Source organism: Poromitra crassiceps, assembly GCF_964638095.1.
Source record: "Poromitra crassiceps genome assembly, chromosome: 13".
Lineage (NCBI taxonomy): Eukaryota > Metazoa > Chordata > Actinopteri > Beryciformes > Melamphaidae > Poromitra > Poromitra crassiceps.
Window position 1 is genome coordinate 22,627,611 of NC_139644.1, and position 20,824 is coordinate 22,648,434.

At 42.2% G+C, this 20,824-nt stretch overlaps 1 protein-coding gene across 2 annotated transcripts; it reads right to left on the reverse strand.

The window, feature by feature from the left end:
* Window positions 1-8,428: 8,428 nt before the first annotated feature.
* ramp2 (receptor (G protein-coupled) activity modifying protein 2) lies at window positions 8,429-15,230 on the reverse strand. 2 transcript variants are annotated; one of them, XM_083648629.1, is made up of 6 exons: window positions 15,106-15,230; window positions 14,316-14,381; window positions 14,150-14,185; window positions 11,586-11,618; window positions 11,103-11,271; window positions 8,429-10,984 (listed from the first exon to the last, which is right to left on the reverse strand). In XM_083648629.1, the coding sequence occupies exons 1-6, from the start codon at window positions 15,164-15,166 to the stop codon at window positions 10,735-10,737; spliced, it is 615 nt and encodes a 204-aa protein (XP_083504755.1). In that variant the 5' UTR covers window positions 15,167-15,230; the 3' UTR covers window positions 8,429-10,734. The 2 variants fall into 2 exon arrangements, with proteins under 2 accessions (XP_083504755.1, XP_083504756.1); XM_083648630.1 differs by lacking the exons at window positions 14,150-14,185; window positions 14,316-14,381; window positions 15,106-15,230 and adding an exon at window positions 11,971-12,030.
* Window positions 15,231-20,824: the final 5,594 nt, after the last annotated feature.

Genomic DNA, 20,824 nt, shown 5'->3' on the forward strand with positions numbered 1-20,824 from the left:
ACTTTGCCTCTGTCCTGATTCTTTATATCTTTCTCTACGGAAACAGAGAGACACCAACGGACCCAAACGTCACCGCTGTCAGTGTGGAAACAGCTTCAGTCAGTTAGCTCACCTAAAAACACATCAACGCATTCACACTGGACTGGAGAGAAGCCCTACAACTGTGACCAATGTGGAAGCAGGTTCAGTCATTTAGCTCACCTAAAAACACATCAACGCATTCACACTGGAGAGAAGCCTTATAACTGTGACCAATGTGGAAGGAATTTCAGTCGGTTAGGTAATCTAAAAGTACACCAACACATTCACACTGGAGAGAAGCCCTACAACTGTGACCAATGTGGGAGCAGCTTCAGTCAGTCAGGTAGCCTAAGAACACATCAACGCATTCACCCTAAAGAGAAGCCCTACCACTGTGACCAATGTGGGAGAAGTTTCAGTGACCCAAGTAACCTAAAAGCACATCGACGCATTCACACTGGAGAGAAGCCCTACAACTGTGACCAATGTGGGAGCAGCTTCAGGCGGTGCGATACCCTAAAAATACATCGACGCGTTCACACTAGAGAGAAGCCCTACAACTGTGACCAATGTAGGAGCAGCTTCAGGCAGCTAGCTTCCCTAAAAACACATCAACACATTCACACTGGAACAGGCTACTGGTGTGACCACTGTAAGAAAATGTTCACCCAGTCATCTAGTCTGAATAGACACCGCTGCATCTAACCTGCTGAAGAGCGCCTCCACTGTCTGCAGGGGGAACAAGCCTCTCTCTCTCCAACCAAACATGTAATTAATCAAGGTTCAGTCACAGAAAAGTCTGTCTATGAATAATTGTGTTTCTCAGCCATAAATCTTGACATTGCATTGAATGTAAACGATTATGTAAAAATCTCATTACAAAGTAAATAATATAGTTTGAATGGGGAGCTTGTTGGAGAGCTGTGATGGTTAAGTGTCTGATTTGTGATTACTACAGCAGAATAGCATGGAGCTAATATCACCATTATTATTTTTTCTGACCCACCAAACAGTGTCATGTTCTGTATTGAGATATATTGAATTTAGTATTGTCCCTAAAGTTGACTAATATGAATGAAACATGAACAGTAAATGTAAATCCCAGCTCTTCAGTAATTACTTCTACTTCTACTTCGTCTTCCGTGAGGAAGAAGCCCAAAAACCCACGAGAGGCCTTTTAGGAGGGCCATTCAAGCCGCAAGTGGAGACTGCAGTGCCACCAAGTACTGGTACTGCATGGTGTCCACTAAGATACCATCACCTCGGAATGAGATGTTTGGAGCGGGGGACTCTGGTGCAGCGCACAGGTCGTAGACCTGGTGAGACGAGGGAGGAACCCGGCCGGGTGGCAACCCACAGAGCCCGGTCCCTCTACGTACCAGAGCCCTCTCCCTCCCCCGGTCCCGGCAGAGTAGTTCCGGAGCAGCGTATTGAGTGGCCCTGACCGCATGACCACCTTCGACCCTCCCTATAGGGCTGACCGTGGGTAGCTACTGGGACGGAAGTTGGGGCTTGGCCAGCCCCGGCTGGGTCACCTGGGCGAGGGTGTATGATGTTGCGAGACCCGAAACATCCTATGACCCCAGGGTACATCACTGAGGATACGTCCCAGTTATGCATCCATGCAATGTTTTTCTTTCTTTATTAGCCTGCCATTAACTCAAGTGACTAAAGGTCTTTGCACACACAGCCCGTTTTTTTCATGTGTTTTTTTTATCCGTCATCTGAAAACACAGAGGGGTCAAACAGCTCGCAAAAGGCTATTGACTGATGCGAAAAATGCAGAAAATCAAACCTGTTCCGAAAACTTTAAAGAGGGACGAAAGTTGCAAAGTCAGTGTGTAAACATCAGTGACACAACATGAGGTCGTATTTATTTTAAAATGTGCAACAATTTCGGATGGAAAATACGGACTTGGTGTGCAAAAGCCTTAAGTCACAACAAGCATTACCCATCCATGACATGAATAATCTGTGGAAGCATCTAAACAATCATCTAATGCAGCCTTATGCAGGGATACTCAACTTACTTTGCCCCGGGGGCCACTTTGCAAAATGACAGAAGGCCCAGGGGTCAGTTAATAAACAAACAATAATATAACATTTTCTGTAGTGGATTGTAGGGTCTTGGGGTGCCAGCCGGAGTTTAGTCTGACAATTTTTTGCACACAGGATAGATAGTTAGGTTAAGTTAAGTTACTTAAGTACAATGATATAAGTGCCTGGGTGGCGAGCAGGCAGCTATATTTGACAATTTAGTTGCAGCTCAGTCAAATATTATTTAACGTTACTTTTCTTTGTGAATTAGAAAATGGTCGGGGCCGGGACCACTCGGCACCCTAAAGCGGGCCACATCTGGCTGCCGGTTCACAAGTTGAGCATCACTGATCTAATGTTTAGCTGATAATTAAGTTTGAACAATTAAATTGTGTTGTGATTTGGTTGTAGAGCTTGCTGGGTCAGATTGAGTCAATTACTTCCCAATCACTTCCCAACCCCAAGTAAACTACGTGTACATGGAATTTACAGTGCTGTGTAAGTGCCATTCATCCATTTGTTTGCTTTGGTGTTTATTTTTTGGGTGTAATAAACGTCACACAAACACACACACACTTGCACAGAAACCCTACACCGCTGTGGTGTTTATTGGTTATTACAAGAAGTTATAGATGTGTTCAGTAGCTTGTAGATGCATGATAATTACCTGTTTATCTTGTCTTATTGATGTTACAGTAATGTTCCAGTAATATTGTTGGAGTTAAATAAAACATTGTTATACCTTATAAGCAAGCCACTATTGATTGTTCATGTGTAAATTTATATTATTGTGTCCAGGCTTGTTTACAATCCAATCTTTTCTTATGGAAACAATTATATTTAAGCAAATTCAAATTTACTTCTCTATTAATAGTATTAATTCTGACTTTCAACATGCTTATAAAAGTGGCTATTCAACATGCACAGCTCTCACACAATTAACAGATGATTGGCTAAAACAAATTGACAGTCAATCAATTATTAATTGGAAGAGTGCTGCTGGATTTTAGCGCAGCTTTTGATCTTATCGACCATCAACTAGCTGCTTATGGTTTAAACCTCTTGGCTATTAACTGGATGAAAAACTACCTATTCAACAGACAGCAATGTGTTTTCCCTACCATTCTACAGGCCTGCCAGGCCAACGGCGCTCCCGCCAGGCCAGAAAAAAATTGCTCTCCCCAAAATCTCAATAAACCTTTATTGCATACTTTTACTACTGGTGTTGACAGTGTTGACAGTAATAGAAGATGCCAAATCATTCAAAACAATAAGCATTTTGCTTTTAGGAGCATTGCGCCAGCCTGCAGCGCTGTTGCAAAACATTGTTGCCTGGGAAACGCACATCCCATAATACAACTGTTCACATCGCATCACATAATAGTATGATGATACTTGGGATGCCATTGCGAACATAGATGCGAACAGGTTAGCTAAAAGTTTAGCGTCGCCAGCGAGGGCCCCCACCGTTGCAGTCGGGGGTACGTTTCTAAATCCCTCCAGGCCTGAAGATTTTTCTAGGGGAAACACTCATGTTTAATGGAACTTTTTCAAGTATTAATACATTCTATTGCGGCCTTCCTCAGGGAAGTTGCCTTGGACCTTTATTAATACTCAGTATTTGTAAATGATATGACATATATTTTAAAACATGCTCACAGTGCAATTTATGCAGATGACACTACAATATATGCTTCCGCAGAGAATGACACAGACCTGAGCAGTATACTTCAAGATGAGTTAATGCAGATTTCTAAATGAGTCACTGAAAATATGCTGAAACTGAATATATCCAAAACCAAATGTTTTATTTGCTCAAATCATGCTCAGAGAAAGGAACACAGATTGTTGCTTTGCATGGAGTTGATATTGAACAAGTTAAGGAGGCCAGATTGCTGGGGATTACAATAGATGGAACACTTTCCTAGGCTACTCACATTAACAACATAGTAATAAAAATGAGCAGAAGTATTCAGTCATTAGGAGTGCTTATTTTCTAACTAACACAACTACTAAGCAAGTTATACAATCCCTTGTCTTGTCACATCTTGACTAATTGCCCAGCAATCTGGTCAAATGCATCCAAACAAGAACTAAATCAAATCCAGTTTACCCAAAATAGAGCTGCGAGACTAGCTCTGCATTGCTCATTTAGGAACAGTGTCAAACAAATGCATAATGAATTGTCATGGATGAGAGTCGGTGAGAGACTAGCTTGTAGCCTGATTCTGTTTTTGAAAAACACCTATACATCACATACACCTGCTTGTCTCTCTTCTCAGCTGTTGCTTGCTAGTGATGGTCACAACTATGGCACAAGACAAGCCTTGAGAGGTGTTTTCACCCTGCCTAAACCCAGAACTGATGCTTTAGAAAGAACTGTCATGTAGCCTACAGGGCAATGACGTACTGGAACAGACTTCCACAGCATTTAGTTTCAGCAGATTTGGTTTCAAGAAGAGACTGAGAAAAGATGTAATGCAGAAAGAGATTATTTTAGATTGTGTATAAGTTTTATGTCAGTTTATTGTATTCTGTTATGAGTTATGTCTGCTTTATTCATTTATTTTCTTTTTACCTATTTTTGTTTAAGTTCAGTTCAGTGTGTTGTTTCTGGTTATCGTTGCTGTATTGATACATTTTCAAATTTCTTGCTTGATTGTACTAAAATAAATGTCTGATATATTCAAATTTATATATTTTTTCTTATTTAGGGTAATTGTTGCTTTTGTTTTTGTTATATGTGTGTGTGAGTGAGTAGGGCTGTCACTTTTTATTCGAAATTCCAATTTAACTTTGAATGTGGGGGGGGGGAGGGCATGTTCGAATGTATAATTGACCTGTTCGATTTTTTATTTTATTTTATTTTTATTATTATTATTATTTTTATTTTTATTAACCAAAATTAACCAACTGCTGCTTGCTGGTAATGTTAATCCCATGTCAGAAAAAGTCTCCAGATTTGTCGCGTTAGTCTCTTCTGAGAAAGATTGTCTCCAGGGTCTGAAAAGTTCTCTCGATTTGGATGCAGCAAAAAAATAAAAATAATAATAAAATATATTAACCAAAAAACTTTGAATATATTCGAACATTTTGCGGGCAATTAAAGTTTGTTCGAACTTTATTCTGGGAAAAAGTGACAGCCCTATGAGTGAGTGAGTGAGTGAGTGAGTGAGTGAGTGAGTGAGTGAGTGAGTGAGTGAGTGAGTGAGTGAGTGAGTGAGTGAGTGTGAGTGTGTGTGTGTGTGTGTGTGTGTGTGTGTGTGTGTGTGTGTGTGTGTGTGTGGATGTATGTCTGTGTATTGAGTATATGTACTCTAACTTTTTAATTGTACTGTAACTGATGTGTTTGACCCCAGGAAGAATAGTCGCTGCTGAGGCAGTGACTAATGGAGATCTGAAATAAACAATACAGTGTGGTTTACATATACTTAGTCTGTACATACTACATAGGTATACAATTATGTTTTCTCCTATATACATATGTATAATGGTCACTCTACAGCTCACTTTATGTACCTTTGAGCGCTGTCCTTGTTTGTTGTTTTAGCTTGTAGGCATACCTTTTCTTTTTCCTTTGTAAGTACATTGAGAGCAACATATACTGAAGTTAAATTCCTTGTATGTCTACATGCTTGGCCAATAAAGCTGATTCTGATTCTGACATGTTCAACATGTGCTACATGTTTATGGGGAGCCACCTGTAGCTGGATGCCAATATAAATCCAGCCTACAGTATGTGGCAAAGCTATAAAACTATAATGACCCTGCTATAGACCTATTGTAGGTAGAATGCAGGATGCCTGTTTCAAATCTATAAGGTGTGCTTCTTTGTAGCAGGTAAGCTGTTGTAATGGCAGTAATGGTGATGCCAGTGTTCAGGAAACATTGTATCAAAACTTACTAGTTACCATCAAGATTGAGGTTGCTTTTTTAATATAAAATAATAGGCTATGTGTCATGCTGGTAAGTGCTGAAATAAACCTGGGCCATGAAGTAGTGATCTATCACTCCAGCACATAAAGCCACTAGAGGGCAAAGTTTGACAAGTGAAATATTCAACATTTTTAAAACCATCATGTATTAATAAGCTGGCTGCCTTTGGGCATTTGACATTGGATTGTACAATGTCAAATACAATGTATGGTTTGTACAATAATTGATCTAATGTAATACAATAATTGATCACAACCACATTTTGCATACTTGCATCAAAGGTGGGGTAGACCATGTTTCTCTACATTATATGTCCTGTAGGTATGGTAGCCTACAGTAAAATATGATGCAGAAGAGTATGATATGAATATATAATATGGTATTGTATGTGATGGTTTACTATGGTTCAATATTTGCCGTCTTGTATAAATGCTGTGGCTTTGCTTGTAAAAGGAAATAAAGTGTGTGTGTGCATGCGTACGTGCGCGTGTACCATGGATGTACCAATAGATTAGTTATGACGTGTTTCAACATCGTTTGGGGAAAAATAAGTGTTCTGGCCGACCGTAACACCAAGGAGTAATACAGAATTGGATGAGATCAGCAGGGGGCGGGGATGAGGATGACCCGACTTCTAGAGAGGAAGAAGGTCACCAAACACACTTTCCCACCCATCCCTGCCAAACAGACAGACACACACACGCACTCTCTCTCTCTCTCTCTCTCTCACACACACACACACACGCATACACACACACACACACACACATACACACACAGGCCCACCCAGCTGTGTTGTGTTTGCCAGATGAGGGTGTGATACATGACTGCTGTCACTGCTTCCTTCACTACATCAGTACTTGTACAGCATAGCAACTGCACTGAAATAAACTGCTTGCTGAAAATACAGTGAAATACTAGCAGGGGCATAGCGCAATAGCACCTGCATTGTACTCAAGAGACAGGAGTGTTTACGCAAATTCAGTACAGAGAAAGGTGAAAGAGATAGCTTGGATTTTTTGATGTGGGGTTATATGAGGTACTTTTTGATGTGGGGTTATATGAGGTACTTGATGTGGGGTTATATGAGGTACTTTTTGATGTGGGGTTATATGAGGTACTTTTTGATGTGGGGTTATATGAGGTACTTTTTGATGTGGGGTTATATGAGGTACTTTTTGATGTGGGGTTATATGAGGTACTTTTTGATGTGGGGTTATATGAGGTACTTTTTGATGTGGGGTTATATGAGGTACTTGATGTGGGGTTATATGAGGTACTTTTTGATGTGGGGTTATGAGGTACTTTTTGATGTGGGGTTATGAGGTACTTGATGTGGGGTTATATGAGGTACTTTTTGATGTGGGGTTATATGAGGTACTTGATGTGGGGTTATATGAGGTACTTGATGTGGGGTTATATGAGGTACTTTTTGATGTGGGGTTATATGAGGTACTTTTTGATGTGGGGTTATATGAGGTACTTTTTGATGTGGGGTTATATCAGGTACTTTTTGATGTGGGGTTATATGAGGTACTTTTTGATGTGGGTTATATGAGGTACTTTTTGATGTGGGGTTATATGAGGTACTTTTTGATGTGGGGTTATATGAGGTACTTGATGTGGGGTTGTATGAGGTACTTGCTGACAGTCAGTGTAGGCTGCTACATGCAGTAGAATGCAGCCGGCATGGTCCCAGTTTGGAGAAATGGAGACCGGCCGTGTCAGGCAAGTATGGCTGTCTGCTGAGTGTGAACAGGGTCATGAGCCAAAACATGGAAAAACAGGGGGGGGGACATAAAATGCCTCCATACTGCTCCCCTAGCATCATCAAAGTCTCCACAAGCCTTGAGATGCCAAGTTGACTTGAATTTTTTTCCATTTACACCCTGTTTTTATCTGAAATAGACAGCCATGTGCAGCTAGACTGCTCCATTTCTTTATAGAGCACCATGGCTACAGTGCAGATTTCGGCTAAAAATGGTGCAAATGATATGCTTTCAAGTCAACTTGCCCAGGGCTTATGGTGACTTGGATTACACCAGGTGAGCAGTATGAAAACATTCTGTTTTTTTTGTTAGTTTTTTCCTGTTTTTTCTTTTTTCTCTCCTGTTTTTGCTCGTGACCCTGTTCACACTCAGCAGGCGGTCATTTCTCTAAACTGGGACTGACTGTCAGCAAGTATCTCATACAACCCCACATCAAAACATCTGATATCCCTTAAAGGTTTCTTTAGCTGTATGATCCTCTTGAGCTGAACATGGACACAGACTTGCTGCTTCTGTCATATAAGGATCAACTGTGTATTTCAAGAGGTTTTAATACAGAGATCAAGTTTCGGAGGTAACTGTACTGTAGCTACTATGTAATTAATTCACCAGGAGATTCAGAGATCGGTAAAAGCAATCAAAACACCTAACAATCGGATTGTAGATTTAATTGTATCAATATCAAAATGCATACAGTACATAGTGTGAGAACAGACGGGATGTATTTTCTCAGACAGTACAGTAAGTCCAGTTATTCCTGACAATGGCAGAAATATAATAGCCTACAGTATATACATACACATATATTTCTTTGTTTCCCAATCTGAAAGCACTTACAATGCTTCATTGTCATCTGAGACTGAACAATACAAAACCACGTTATCATGATTCGTGCGAAAGATAACACTTTTATCTTCCTGTCGTTGGTCAGTGTTTACCGCTATGCTGAACAGACAAGCCCAAGTGTCTTCTGTCTGAACTGTTGATGCTGGACTGAGCCGATGGCTAACAGACTCTGCCCCAGCCGGCTCATCACAGGACAGTGAGGATTGTCATCGTCTGGGCAGAGGAAAGTGCTAACGGAGTTCTTTTTCGGTTCAGAAAATAGACAATACCAGGAAAGAGATCTCCTATTCTGGGCGTACCCCTCATTGTGTCCCGTCTGTGACCCCTGACCCAAACCTTCCATGTGCTATGACTCACATAACCAAATCCATACAACAGACGCTCCCAAGTCTCTGTCCTCTCCTCCCTCACCTACACGCTATACTGGACGGAGAAGACCCTTATCACAGATTAAAGCCTGACAAACTATTCAATTCACATAATGAAGTGAAAAACACAAAAGCAGCCACTTTAAGTGGCATATGTCATCTGTATGGCTGTGGCACATTTTATTTATGGATAATTGCTCGCTCAGATCAGAGTAAATTGTTTGAACGGCAGTAAAAAAGGAATTTAGTATGAAGAGTTTAGGAATTCTGCTATCAAAATATACCTTTTATCAACTCAAACAGAGTGCCCAGGAATGTGATGAGCGTCAACATGAATATATTTTGCCTTGCAAGCTTGACAGCTTTTGTCATCATACCCTGAAGAGAAAAAAGTGCAGAACAAAAGACTGATCCAGTTTACATGAAGCAGTGTTTTCTGATTTCGGGACATTTTATGTCTAGCTACATTTGGATGTGGACAACATGATCAGATCAGTGTTCGCTCTCAGATCTTGGGTGGTTCAAAATATCACTTTTATCAGGCTGCTTCTCTTGCTGAGTCTCAGACACGGACCCGGCAAATCCCACTGCGGGCTCCCTTTAAAACGGACCCTACTTTTTCATACATGTAGCAATCACAAAAATCGGTGCTTGCCTTAAAGCCATGGTTGTTGTCCGTCGAGATGGTGTATTTTTGTTCTTAATTATTGCGTCGTTTTCAATGCAGAGCCATTTTTGTCATGCCATGTCTCTCAAAAACAATTGAAAACGGCTTTGGCTTCCCAGCGGGGAAACAGCGCCCTCTCTACTGTGGCTATTGGTGGGAACCCGGAATTACACACAGGCGAAGAGAGAAACTACAGGCTCTGGCATGACAAACATGTCTCGTTATTGAAAACTATACAATACTTAAGAAGACGGATAGCCCGTCTCGACAGACAACACCCGTGGCTTTAAAGCAAACACTGCGGGGAGCCGTTGAGCAGCGAGGGAGGTCGGCGCGCCGGCACGAGGGCCGAGATGTCCGGCAACACGGCGGTCGAAGAGGAGAGCGAGCCGGCCGGAGGGAGGAACATTGAGGAGGGGGCGGACCCCCGAGTCTGGAATTTGTGTAATATTCTGTGAGAGGCAGCAATGGGCCGCGAGGCATCCAGTCTGCCGGAAAGCCATTAGAAGAAGAAGATGGGCTTGAGTTGCATGAGGACGCCTGGTTACAACATGACGCACGTGGTCCTGTGCCGAAGTTGCCCTTGTTTGTTTATGATTGCTACATGTATTAAAAAGTAGGGGTGTTTTAGCGGCAGCCTGCAGTGGAATTTGTGGGTCCTTGTCTGAGTCTCACGTTGAGGCTATATGAGAACTGTAGTAGGGCACAGGAATATTAAATTAGATATTGTCACAAGTCTTTCTTAACTCCCAGGGGAGTTTGTCACTGAACAGCCACAATAATCCTGATGTCACTGAAATGACATTCACTCTGAATCAGTGCGATACTGCATGTCGTCTGTCTGGTGAGTTGTTGTCTGTGCAGCTGAATCAGTGCGATGCTGCATGTTGTCTGTCTGAGAGTTGTGTGTGTGGCTGATATTTCAATCAAACCCTGCAAGGCTGTGAAGTGTAGGTAAACTTGTCAGGAAGGTTCAGTCATCGCCGGTGAGATGAAAGCTCCATGTGTAAATAAGCTGTGGTCCTCAGGTCAGGAAGGGTAGAAATGGGATATTCTGGGAGGCTGCGCACAGAGCCGAGGTCCGGGATTATCAGGATCTGCCATCCCCATTCTTGGTCTTGAGCACCACCAGGATGACCATGATGGGGATCAGGCAGATGGGAGCTATCACCAGGGCAAAGACGATGCCTGGTGGCGGGTCGCTTAGCTCCTCCGAGGGACAGTCGTGGAAAAACTTGGAGTGGATATCCACAAAGGTCTGTTCCACCAGAGGGTTCGGCCACGGGATCAGAAGACAGTCAGATATATCCTCTGTGCAAAGGCTGAAGTTGTTATAATGACTGCAGTGGGGACAGAGTGAGAATTGGGGAGTAGGTTTAACTTGGTTATTATTAATATCTTCAATGATAAAAAAAAAAAAAAGTAACTTCAGCTGCAAGTATTTAACAGTCTACTTACCCCCTCACATGACTCCAAATGCACCAGTCAGTGCTGTTTAGCGATTCCACAGCATGCTCAAATGTACTGACACAAAAGAAGTTAGTCAGGATGCCAAGGCACATCATTGGTTCTATTTCATGGCAGAATCTGCAATAATCTTCACATCTATGAGAATTATTCCCACAACCTGCATGAAATGGATAAAGGGATTTGTGTTGTTTGTGTGCGTGTGTGTGTGTGTGTGTGTGTGTGTGTGTGTGTGTGTGTGTGTGTGTGTGTGTGTGTGTGTGTGTGTGTGTGTGTGTGTGTGTGTGTGTGCGTGTGCGTGTGCGTGTGTGTGTGTGTGTGTGTGTGTGTGTGTGAGAGAGAGAGAGAGAGAGAAAGAGAGAGAGAGAGATTATAAAATGACAAAACATGTGTTGGACATCTTTAAACAATCTCTGGATTCTGGATGGCTTTGTATAGAGAATGATAATACAAGGCTATAAAATGTCATCCTACCAAACAGCCTGGTAGAGTCTCCATAGCTGGCATCTAAAAGGAGAAAAACAATAGACATTTTTTAGACCTAGTCCTAGACAAATAATATCTAAACATTTCATGTAGCTGATCTAGGCTATTGGCAATTCCCCCCCAATATGTTTAGGTTACCTGGTAGTTAACATACAGTAACATAAACACAGTTAACATAAAGACTAATGAAAGCAGGCTAAAATGCCAAGTCATGGCCTATTCAGTTCAGTTCCGTAAACAAAACAAGACATGCATCCTATAGCACATTTTCAATGAATTGCATGTGATTCCTGTCTGGAGCTCATGAATTCCCTGCACATTCCCGGCACTGAGGCAGGCATTTGCAGCTGTAGCAGGGAGACCACACACTCACCGGAGAGGAAGGAGAGGAATACCCCAATGAAACCAAGCGCTCCCTTCATGTCAGACAAAAAGGAAGAAAGGTGCGTTTCCCCCAACGGATGACCATGGATAATGAAGCTCAACTTCTTAGACTGTGCACAGCGAGGCATAACAGGAAACCCGACAGGGTGGAAGAGACGCGGTGTAACCTTCGGTTACCAGATGTCCAAACGGTGTTACCCACGGTTACCAGATGTTCTTCGAAGTTCTGTCTGACTGCCCTGCGCCTTGGCAGCAGCTCGTCCCCTCTCCAGCTCTCCAGCACACGTTTCTTTGGGGGTTTCTTCCTTTTTTAAAGGGGTGGAGGCAACCAAGATTGTCCTCTCCATTCTCCCAAATAAAAGGGAGCACACCCAAGCTGGGCTGGACTCACATCTGAAAACCCTTTAGTCTTTAACTCTTGTTCTGCTTTTTAGTCTCAGTTTCTCACAGTCGAAGGCCTGGCCGGCTCACAGCATGTGATTTATTTGCCTTTTGGGCCGGCTCTGCCAAATAGGAAACATAAGTAAACATTTAGGGCGTCTCAGAGTTGAGGGGTGGATGTAATCATGACTCTGCAGGGTGTGCTGTGCAGACAGCCCGGGTTTCATATCTGGCTTAATTTGATCAAACCTGGAAGATGTTGTTAGTCAGTGCTAACCAGCTGTTTTTAAAAGACACACTCTCCCCCCTACATAGGCTAGTAAAGAAAACATACTGTGTAGCACAGGGGTGTCCAAACCTTTTTGAATGGGGACCAGATTAGATAATGTGAAAATACCGTGGGGGCAGCTGCTTCTCACATCATATGTTGTTGTTTTTTATCACATACTGGACAATTGTACTCTAAGAATTGTGTTTGTCGTCTGAAAACAGTTCCACCTGCGTAGTTCCTACTTGGTGCTTGTCTACAAACTGTATGATAGTGCTGTCATCGTAGTTGAACGGAAAAAACGCAAAGTGAACTTGTTTGATTAACCAAAACTGTGTGGAGGGCCACATATATTGTTTTGAGCGACAAGCCGAGGGCCGCTTAAAATCGGTGCACGGGCCGCAATTGGCCCCCGGGCCGGACTTTGGAAATGCCTGGTGTAGCCTGACTTCATAAGTGTGTGAATATGGGAGGACTTGTGGTTCTTCATGTACAGTAATAGGCCATCGCCTGCTATGCGGAGCTCATGAGTGTGCTACATCTGTCGACTGGTTTCTCATTGTCTCACAGTGCTTTTCAAAGACAACTCATCGAGCCACCACCCAATCCATAATCTTCAAAGGAGAATGATGAAAGTATGGAGAGGCACCACATGACAGAGGTGATCGAGGTGATGGAAGGAAACTCAAATGTAAGTTGCATGTTCTCTCAGGACAAACACGCTAATTTATGTCACTGCATCCACATGTTGGGCCTCTCACAACATCTGTTTGCCGAGCAACGTTTTGATTTAGTAATGACATCAGGAAATGTGTCTTGAGCAGAGGCGGAGCTCAGAGTTGGGGGAGTTGGCAGCGAAAGGAGGAGGGGGGGGGGGGGGGGACAGTCGGGGGAAGGGGGAAAAAAAGAGAAGGCACGGGATGAGGACCAGTGAAAGGGGGGCTGCTCCTAAGTCCCAGTTGTTTCACAATGCAGGGTTCATGCGTTGATCACCGACGTTGCATGGGGTGAATGACGAACAAATAGAGGAAGTGAAGCCAGGTGGGGGCTGCTCATAATGAGGTTTCAGTTAACCTCTGACCCGCAACAATTATGAGTCTTGCGTCTACTGCTGTTGACCCCCCTCACTGTTCCAGACCTCCCCAGGAGTTTGTCTTAGGGTTCTCATGACAATACACACACTCTGACATCTTGGCCGAACGCAGGAGGTCTGTTGTGTATTTCTCTGCAAGACGTTTGTCAGGTCCAAGCCAGGAAAAACGGTCCAGGACAGTTCCCCATGGATACATGTATCATCACTATGTATAATTATGTAATATGAGGAATATATAGTATACCTACATTTCATGTCAAAGCTGAACATGTAAAGGATATAATGCTAAATCAACATGCTGATGGGAAATCCAAGCGGATCGTTTGGCAAATTCAACACATTAGTCAGGGAGATGCTGACATAGAAACAATATATTCTGATGTATGTATGTATACTGATCAAAGGGTGTTAAAACAGTAAACTTACTAGCAAGGACATTTGTTGCCTCTGTTATGTGATACCCTGTAGAGAAGGGATGTCCTGTTAGTCACAGTATTTGTGGTAAAGCACAGGGTATATGTTAGTCAAACGCTTACTGGATTTTGTCTTTCTCGATGTTTGGAGAAATACAATTAAAATACACAAAGTCTACCTGGTGTTGTGACCTGTAACACCTCTAAATCTTCATCAACCAGGCCGACGACTGTTGTGCATCCCGCTGTAGGAAAATTACAACAAGAGTAGGATTGTTATTAGGATAAGAACTTTGCTTGAATAAATTACAATTACCGTAGTAACAGATACACTGTTAATATCATCACACGTGGCCTACTACAGTATGCTTAAGAATGTCACATTTAAATGGAAGACAATAAAGCTAATATAGAGTACACACATACAAGGACTTCTGAAAGTAGGGAATGTAATGAAAGTAAGAACAAGGAATAAGCTGGAGGGAGGATGGGTCAGTGGTACTGTAAGTAGGGCATCCTCCCTTTGTCTCCACTGCTATGAAGAAATCTGGATATTTCCCAGGAAACTACTGGGTCATGTAGACCTGGCATTAGCCATTCTCCACTCAGAAGGATTATCAGGTAGTTTGAGCTAATTAACAAAGACCAAATAATAACCACAGCAAACTGTAATAATCCTATCTATAACATTTTCAACAATAACACAAAAAAATCATTTTTAAACGCTAAGAGTTGCTTTGCTGCCTCAACATATAATCAGAATCACTGTGTTTCTTACGCCTAATTATTTTAGGTCTAAAACTCAATCATGGGACTAGCTAAGCTCCTTTCTAAAAACCACTCAATCACTGAGAGTTCCTGAGCATTCCTGTTGAGAGGTGAGGGAGAGGGCAGGAGAGAAAGCTGTGGTGGAGCCTCTCACTTTAATAAGAGCACAGAGCTGGACAGACAGTGGTAAATCCTACTTACCCCAGAGGAGAAGCATCACAAAACACCCAGAAAGCATAGGTGAGGAACTGGTGGCTGTCATTTTGCCTGACAATGCTCTGTCTGTCTTCCCTGGTGGCTACGCATTACATATCTCAACCTTTCTGCAGGAAGGCTCTATATAAAACAACAGGAAGCTCTCATTTCCTAGGATGGGCGGATTCCTACAATGGGACAGAGAGCCCCTGATAAGGGGAGAACTACTGTGGTCCACCAGTCCACCATCACTCTCTCTCTCTCTCTCTCTCTCTCTCTCTCTCTCTCTCTCTCTCTCTCTCCCCTCCTCTCCCTTTCTCTCACTCCACCCTCTCTCCTCCTCTCTCTCTCCAACTGCCTCTATCTCTGCTTGTGTCTTTGTTTAATCCCTTTATCAATACAAACAACATGTTAGATTTCAATTGAAGGTTCACACAGCAGTGGTTGTACGACGTTACCGTGCCAACTGCCAACTTGATAGCATGAATCTCATCTTGGACTGAAATGAATGGATTCACCCTGACAAGTCGATAGCTTGTGTTTTGCTTGTTTTACTTGAAACTTTGCAGAGTCATATTTGCGCTGAGTGAATTTCATATCCAGTGTTGAGTCATGAAGTCAACTCGAGCTCACTGCTTAAAAATATAATAATAATAATAATAATAATAATAATAATAATAATAATAATAATAATAATAAATAATAATAATAATAAAGGGGTATTGTCAGCTTTAAAAACAATACAACAAAAGTTCCCTTTTATGACATAAACGGTTATGAAATGTCATACTTTGTTCTATCGTTGTGATATGTCACCCTTGGGATACAAAAGTAAGCTGTAAAACTCAGCAGTGATTATAAAGGCTTCATCATCCACTTTATGGGTTGACTTTCCTGTTGTGAGGGAAAGTAGTGGCGTATCTGTCACTGCGCTGGCTCTGTGTCAGAAATGTGTTTCAGAGTTGTGTTAGGCCATCTCTGATTATGACAAGCACCACACAGGCCTTGAATGAATGCACTTAGAGTAATATTCCAAATGACTTCTTCAGCTGCACTGTCAATCTATTGCAGGCCATTTCATCTCCAGCTCTTGACACAGATCACAAACTAGGCAGCACATTTGAAGATATCAGCCCCAATTTCAGGTGCCAAGACCAACAACAACAACAACAGCACACAATGTTTACTTTAAACATGATTAAAACCTTTCTGCTGATAAGGCCTCTCTCCCAAGCTTATCTTCCTCGGTGTGTTTGCTTTTGTTTGACAGTTCAGTATCAACATGCGCTCGGCCGACTCCAACACACATGCCAGACACGCTGTATCAGTAGGAGATACTGTGCTCACGCTGAATACATGATTAGTGAGCAGGAATGCTAAGCCTTTACAGACCCACACTACAGTATGGATGAGCAACACCACAGCAATCTGAAGCTGACTGCATTAACACCTCCGTCCTGCTCAATAACTCTTCTCTTTAGCAAACGTGATGATATACAGTACGCAGTACTACGCACAGCAGAGTGGCCGGAATAGCTCTATTACACACCAGATCATTCCAAACCTGCTTAATCAACCTTATCAGTCATACAATATGTATGTGTGTGTGTGTGTGTGTGTGTGCGTGCGTGTGTGTGTGTGTGTGTGTGTGTGTGTGTGTGTGTGTGTGTTAGAGAGAGAGAGAGAGAGCGAGAGAGAGCGAGAGAGAGAGAGAGAGAGAGAGAGAGAGAGTGTGTGTGTGTGTGTGTGTGTGTGTGTGTGTGTGTGTGTGTGTGTGTGTGTGTGTGTGTGTGTGTGTGTGTGTGTGTGTGTGTGTGTGTGTGTGTGTGAGAGAGAGAGATGAGCATGCAAGTGCTGTGTCATAGGATGGAAAAAAGTAGCTTAACAGTGCCACCTTGTGTGTAAGTAGAGTAGCATTCTTGGAAGTTTCCATTACAATTATTTTCAGGAAAGTCGACTCCAGTCCAAACTAGCCAGAAATTCCCAAACTGGGGTACCCCTAGGGGTACGTGGAGGTACTACAGGGGGTACTTGAGAGAAAGGGGAAAATGTAAGTATAAACTATGAAAATAAATGAAACGTTAAAATAAATCTCCTCAGTAGGCACTAATTGCAACTCTTTCACGCCATTTCTTATTTTGTAATGTTATATTCTTCAAAATGTTATTATTATTGTTGTTATCATTCATTCATTGCATCATATGCTCTGGTTTTGTCTGTTTTCTCAGCAAAATGTTGTAGACGGGTAAAGGGGGTACTTGACTTCAGAAATTAGGGAAAGGGGGTAATGAAGCCAAAAAAGTTTGAGAACCACTAAGCAAGGCAGTGGTTCTGAATGTGGGGACAGTAAATTGATGAATTGTCAATTATCACCATTATTTCATTTACAAGAAGTTAGCACAATTAGAAAAAGTACAATAACTCTTTTGATCATGTTTCTCTGTTATCTGTTATCTGTTTTGGACAAAATCATATCCAACGATATTCTCAGATTTGGGTCAGAGAGACAAAATCTCATCGATTTGGGGTCCATTGCTACTGTGGTCTAAATTAAATTGATATGAAAAAGGTTGAGATAGGAGATAAAGAAATGGATTGATCTACAAAAATTAAATAATAAGACTGACTAGTTGTATAATTATAGTAACTAATAGTTTAGAATGGAAGTAACTGTAACATAGCAGCAGTCATGTATTGTGCATGCCCTCGGTTCTGTCTGTAAGGTGACTTTCTGAGATTTCTGAGACATGATCAAAATCAACTTAAACTCTTGTGTTGTACTAACAGATGTAGGATGTATATAGATTTGTCTGGCAGAAGCTGCCCTCATGAACTTGTCTGAAAGACATTTGTATAAGCAGATGTGATTTATCTGACTGCAGTGATAAGAGAAGTTAAAATGTCTACATAGGGGCCGCAGAGACCACATCATTTCAGAAGTGAGGGGTTCAGACTTGCCTTTTTTAACCAGCTTTGAGGAATTACCCTCTCCAAGTAAATGTTTAAATGTATCCTGAAGCAAGATTCAACTAATTAATGAAATACATGCTTGTTATTCAGCATGACATAAGCCTATTCTAACAGGCTGCTCCCTGCTCCTCATTTTAACGGTAAGCACAGAGCAATGGTTGAAATTACCATAACAGTATTCAGTAACGCTTTAGAATACAGTCCGCAACTTACAAAGTAAGTATAGGGTGACAAAATCTGAACTTACAGTACACAATATCTGAATATATGGAATAAGGGGGTAATAAAGGGGGACTTATAAAGAACTTATACCATACCTATTTTTATAACTACCGGGTACCTGTTCTGTTATTATACTGTAGCTATTTACAGTACAGTACAGTAATTTAAATTTCATTTCAATTTAGGAGAACCTATACTGTAGTTATTCCGTAACTATCGGGTGCCTATAGGGTAACTACAGGGTACCTATTCTGTTGACAGGGTATATGACCTATGAGAAATAGTAATTTCAATTTCATTTAAATTTAGGAGAACTTATACTGTAGTTATTCCCTAACTATCGGGTACCTACAGGGTAACTAGGGTAACTACAGGAGCGCGGGCTGTATTCTAAAGCAATGTTAATTCCGTCCTAGTTACATGTAATTACAGGGTAACGACAGGGGTGCAGGAGTTTCTGCGTCGACAGCTCTGTTCGGAGGAACAGATGTGGAGGAGATCTATACAGCAGCATCTTGGTCAATCCCCTCTCCGTTCATCAGGTTTTACCTTTTGGATGTGTCAGCCTCTTTCAATCCTGGCTGACGTTCCCCGGTCTATCAGTTCCTGTTGGATGTTGTGGGTCTTTCTCCAGTCCGGTGCTCAATGCTGGCATGAACCTGGTGAGAATCTGGCCTGCATGGCCCTTCTCCCTCGTGCCGTTGCTGGGGGGCCTCTGGCGCAGCATCCTGGGGCGTCTTATCCATCCATCATTTTTGTACCCCGGCTTTGACCCGACATGTTCTAGGTGTAAACGGGCCCCAGCGACTCTATATATCACATGTTCTGGTCGTGCTCGTCTCTGGTTCCTTTTTGGTCCTCCATCTTTGAAACATTTTCTTACATCTGCGGGAAGGACATTGATCCAGACCCTGCCATTGCCATTTTTGGAGTAGCACCTGATGGAGTTACAGTCTCTGGTGCTCAAGCCGAGGCTTTAGCTTTTTCATCGCTTCTGGCCCGACGACTAATTTTAATGAGCTGGAAATCAGCTGCCCCTCCATCTCATGCATGTTGGGTCAGAGATGTTATGGCATACCTTAAATTGGAGAAACTGAAATACACCATACGTGGTTCGACTCAGAAATATCTTAGAGTGTGGGGTCCGTTTCTAGATTACTTTGATAAAAATTACCTCTCTCCTCCCAATACTGAATAACTGACTTTCAGAGATTCAAGTGTTGGCTTTTGCCACGAGTGATTGCCAGAAAACATATCCTCAGCACTAACGTATCCCCTGCAAAGTGTATTGTAATTGTTTGTAGCATTTATTTATTTTTATTATTATTATTTTTGAGTCTTGGGTGTCTGTGTCTCTTGTATTATTATTATTATGTTTTGTCCTATTTTGGTGCTACATGCCTTGCTTTTACTTATGTCTCTGTTTATATGTAGTATGTTTGAAATGGAAAACCCAATAAACAAATTTGAATAATAATCCATCCATACTTTTTTTTGCCTGTCTTGCTATGTTCTGGTCTTTCGGGCTCTGTTCATTTATTATACATGTTTCTCAAGACCTTGCTTTGACCATCTGGCTTGGCTCTCTTGGGCTACGGCCCATTAGAGACTGGGCCCCCAATTGGCTGGTGCCCCCCCCCCCCCCCCCCATCTAGAGGCATGTTAGGGTCCCCACCCACCCCCTGAAAGAGGATGGGGGTGTGGTGGGTAGATCTTGAGCCTGCTGGCTGATGGCATTATGCAGCCAATCCATATGTGACTGTGTTGTGCAGTGTTGTGGTGCTGTTGTTCACGTCAGTGGTGTACTGATTGGCCTCCACCTCAGTGTGCAAATGGGGCCACTGCAGAGCCATGTGAGAAATATAATATTTACTTATTGTAACTCTAGTTATATGATCACAGGTGGAGCCCCGTGGCTGGTGACCTGCTGCTGCTCCCTGGTCACTGACTGTGACCAAAAGTGGAGATTGTGCAGTGCCGTGAAACGGCTCACCCTGATTGGTTGATGTACAGGCAAATTCAATGTGCCATCTCTCCTAGGTGATTCGCTAAGGCAAATTAGGCCACTTGGCTCCACCTGTGATCATATAACTAGAGTTACAATATGTAACCTTAGTTTGTTATCCATCATTAAAGCTCTTGAAGAAGGTAACTGTTTTGATGGGGAGTCTAAAGGGGGCGTGGCTGTCTGTCAGACAAGGCAGAGGGTTTAGGTTTCACAAAGGCACATCAGAGCTGCACAAGTGCAAGGGCTATTCACTTGTGCTGCCTTCAAGGGCGGTCGGAAATATCACCGTCCATTACAAGATGAGAGCTTGTGAATCACCCAACAAAGTGGTACAGTAAATAAAGAGTCGAATTCTGAAGCTACAAGACCATGTGACTAGCCACCTCTATAATTGATGGAAAAATATATAGCCTATTGTATGTTTTTTCTCTTGCCATTGGTGTATTATTTTACGTTTCCATTGTCACTCTTTGTTTAAGTTTGGCTAATAGACATGTTTGGCTAAATAGATTTTCTGCTCTTCAT

Excerpts from the sequence above, each read along its gene's own strand:
- ramp2 (XM_083648629.1), bottom strand. The coding sequence starts at position 15,166 with ATGACAGCCACCAGTTCCTCACCTATGCTTTCTGGGTGTTTTGTGATG. Across the intron at positions 11,619-14,149 it reads GGCAACAAATGTCCTTGCTA|ATGCCAGCTATGGAGACTCT; the intron begins GTAAGTTTACTG and ends TTCTCCTTTTAG. Across the intron at positions 10,985-11,102 it reads ATTTGGAGTCATGTGAGGGG|TCATTATAACAACTTCAGCC; the intron begins GTAAGTAGACTG and ends TCCCCACTGCAG.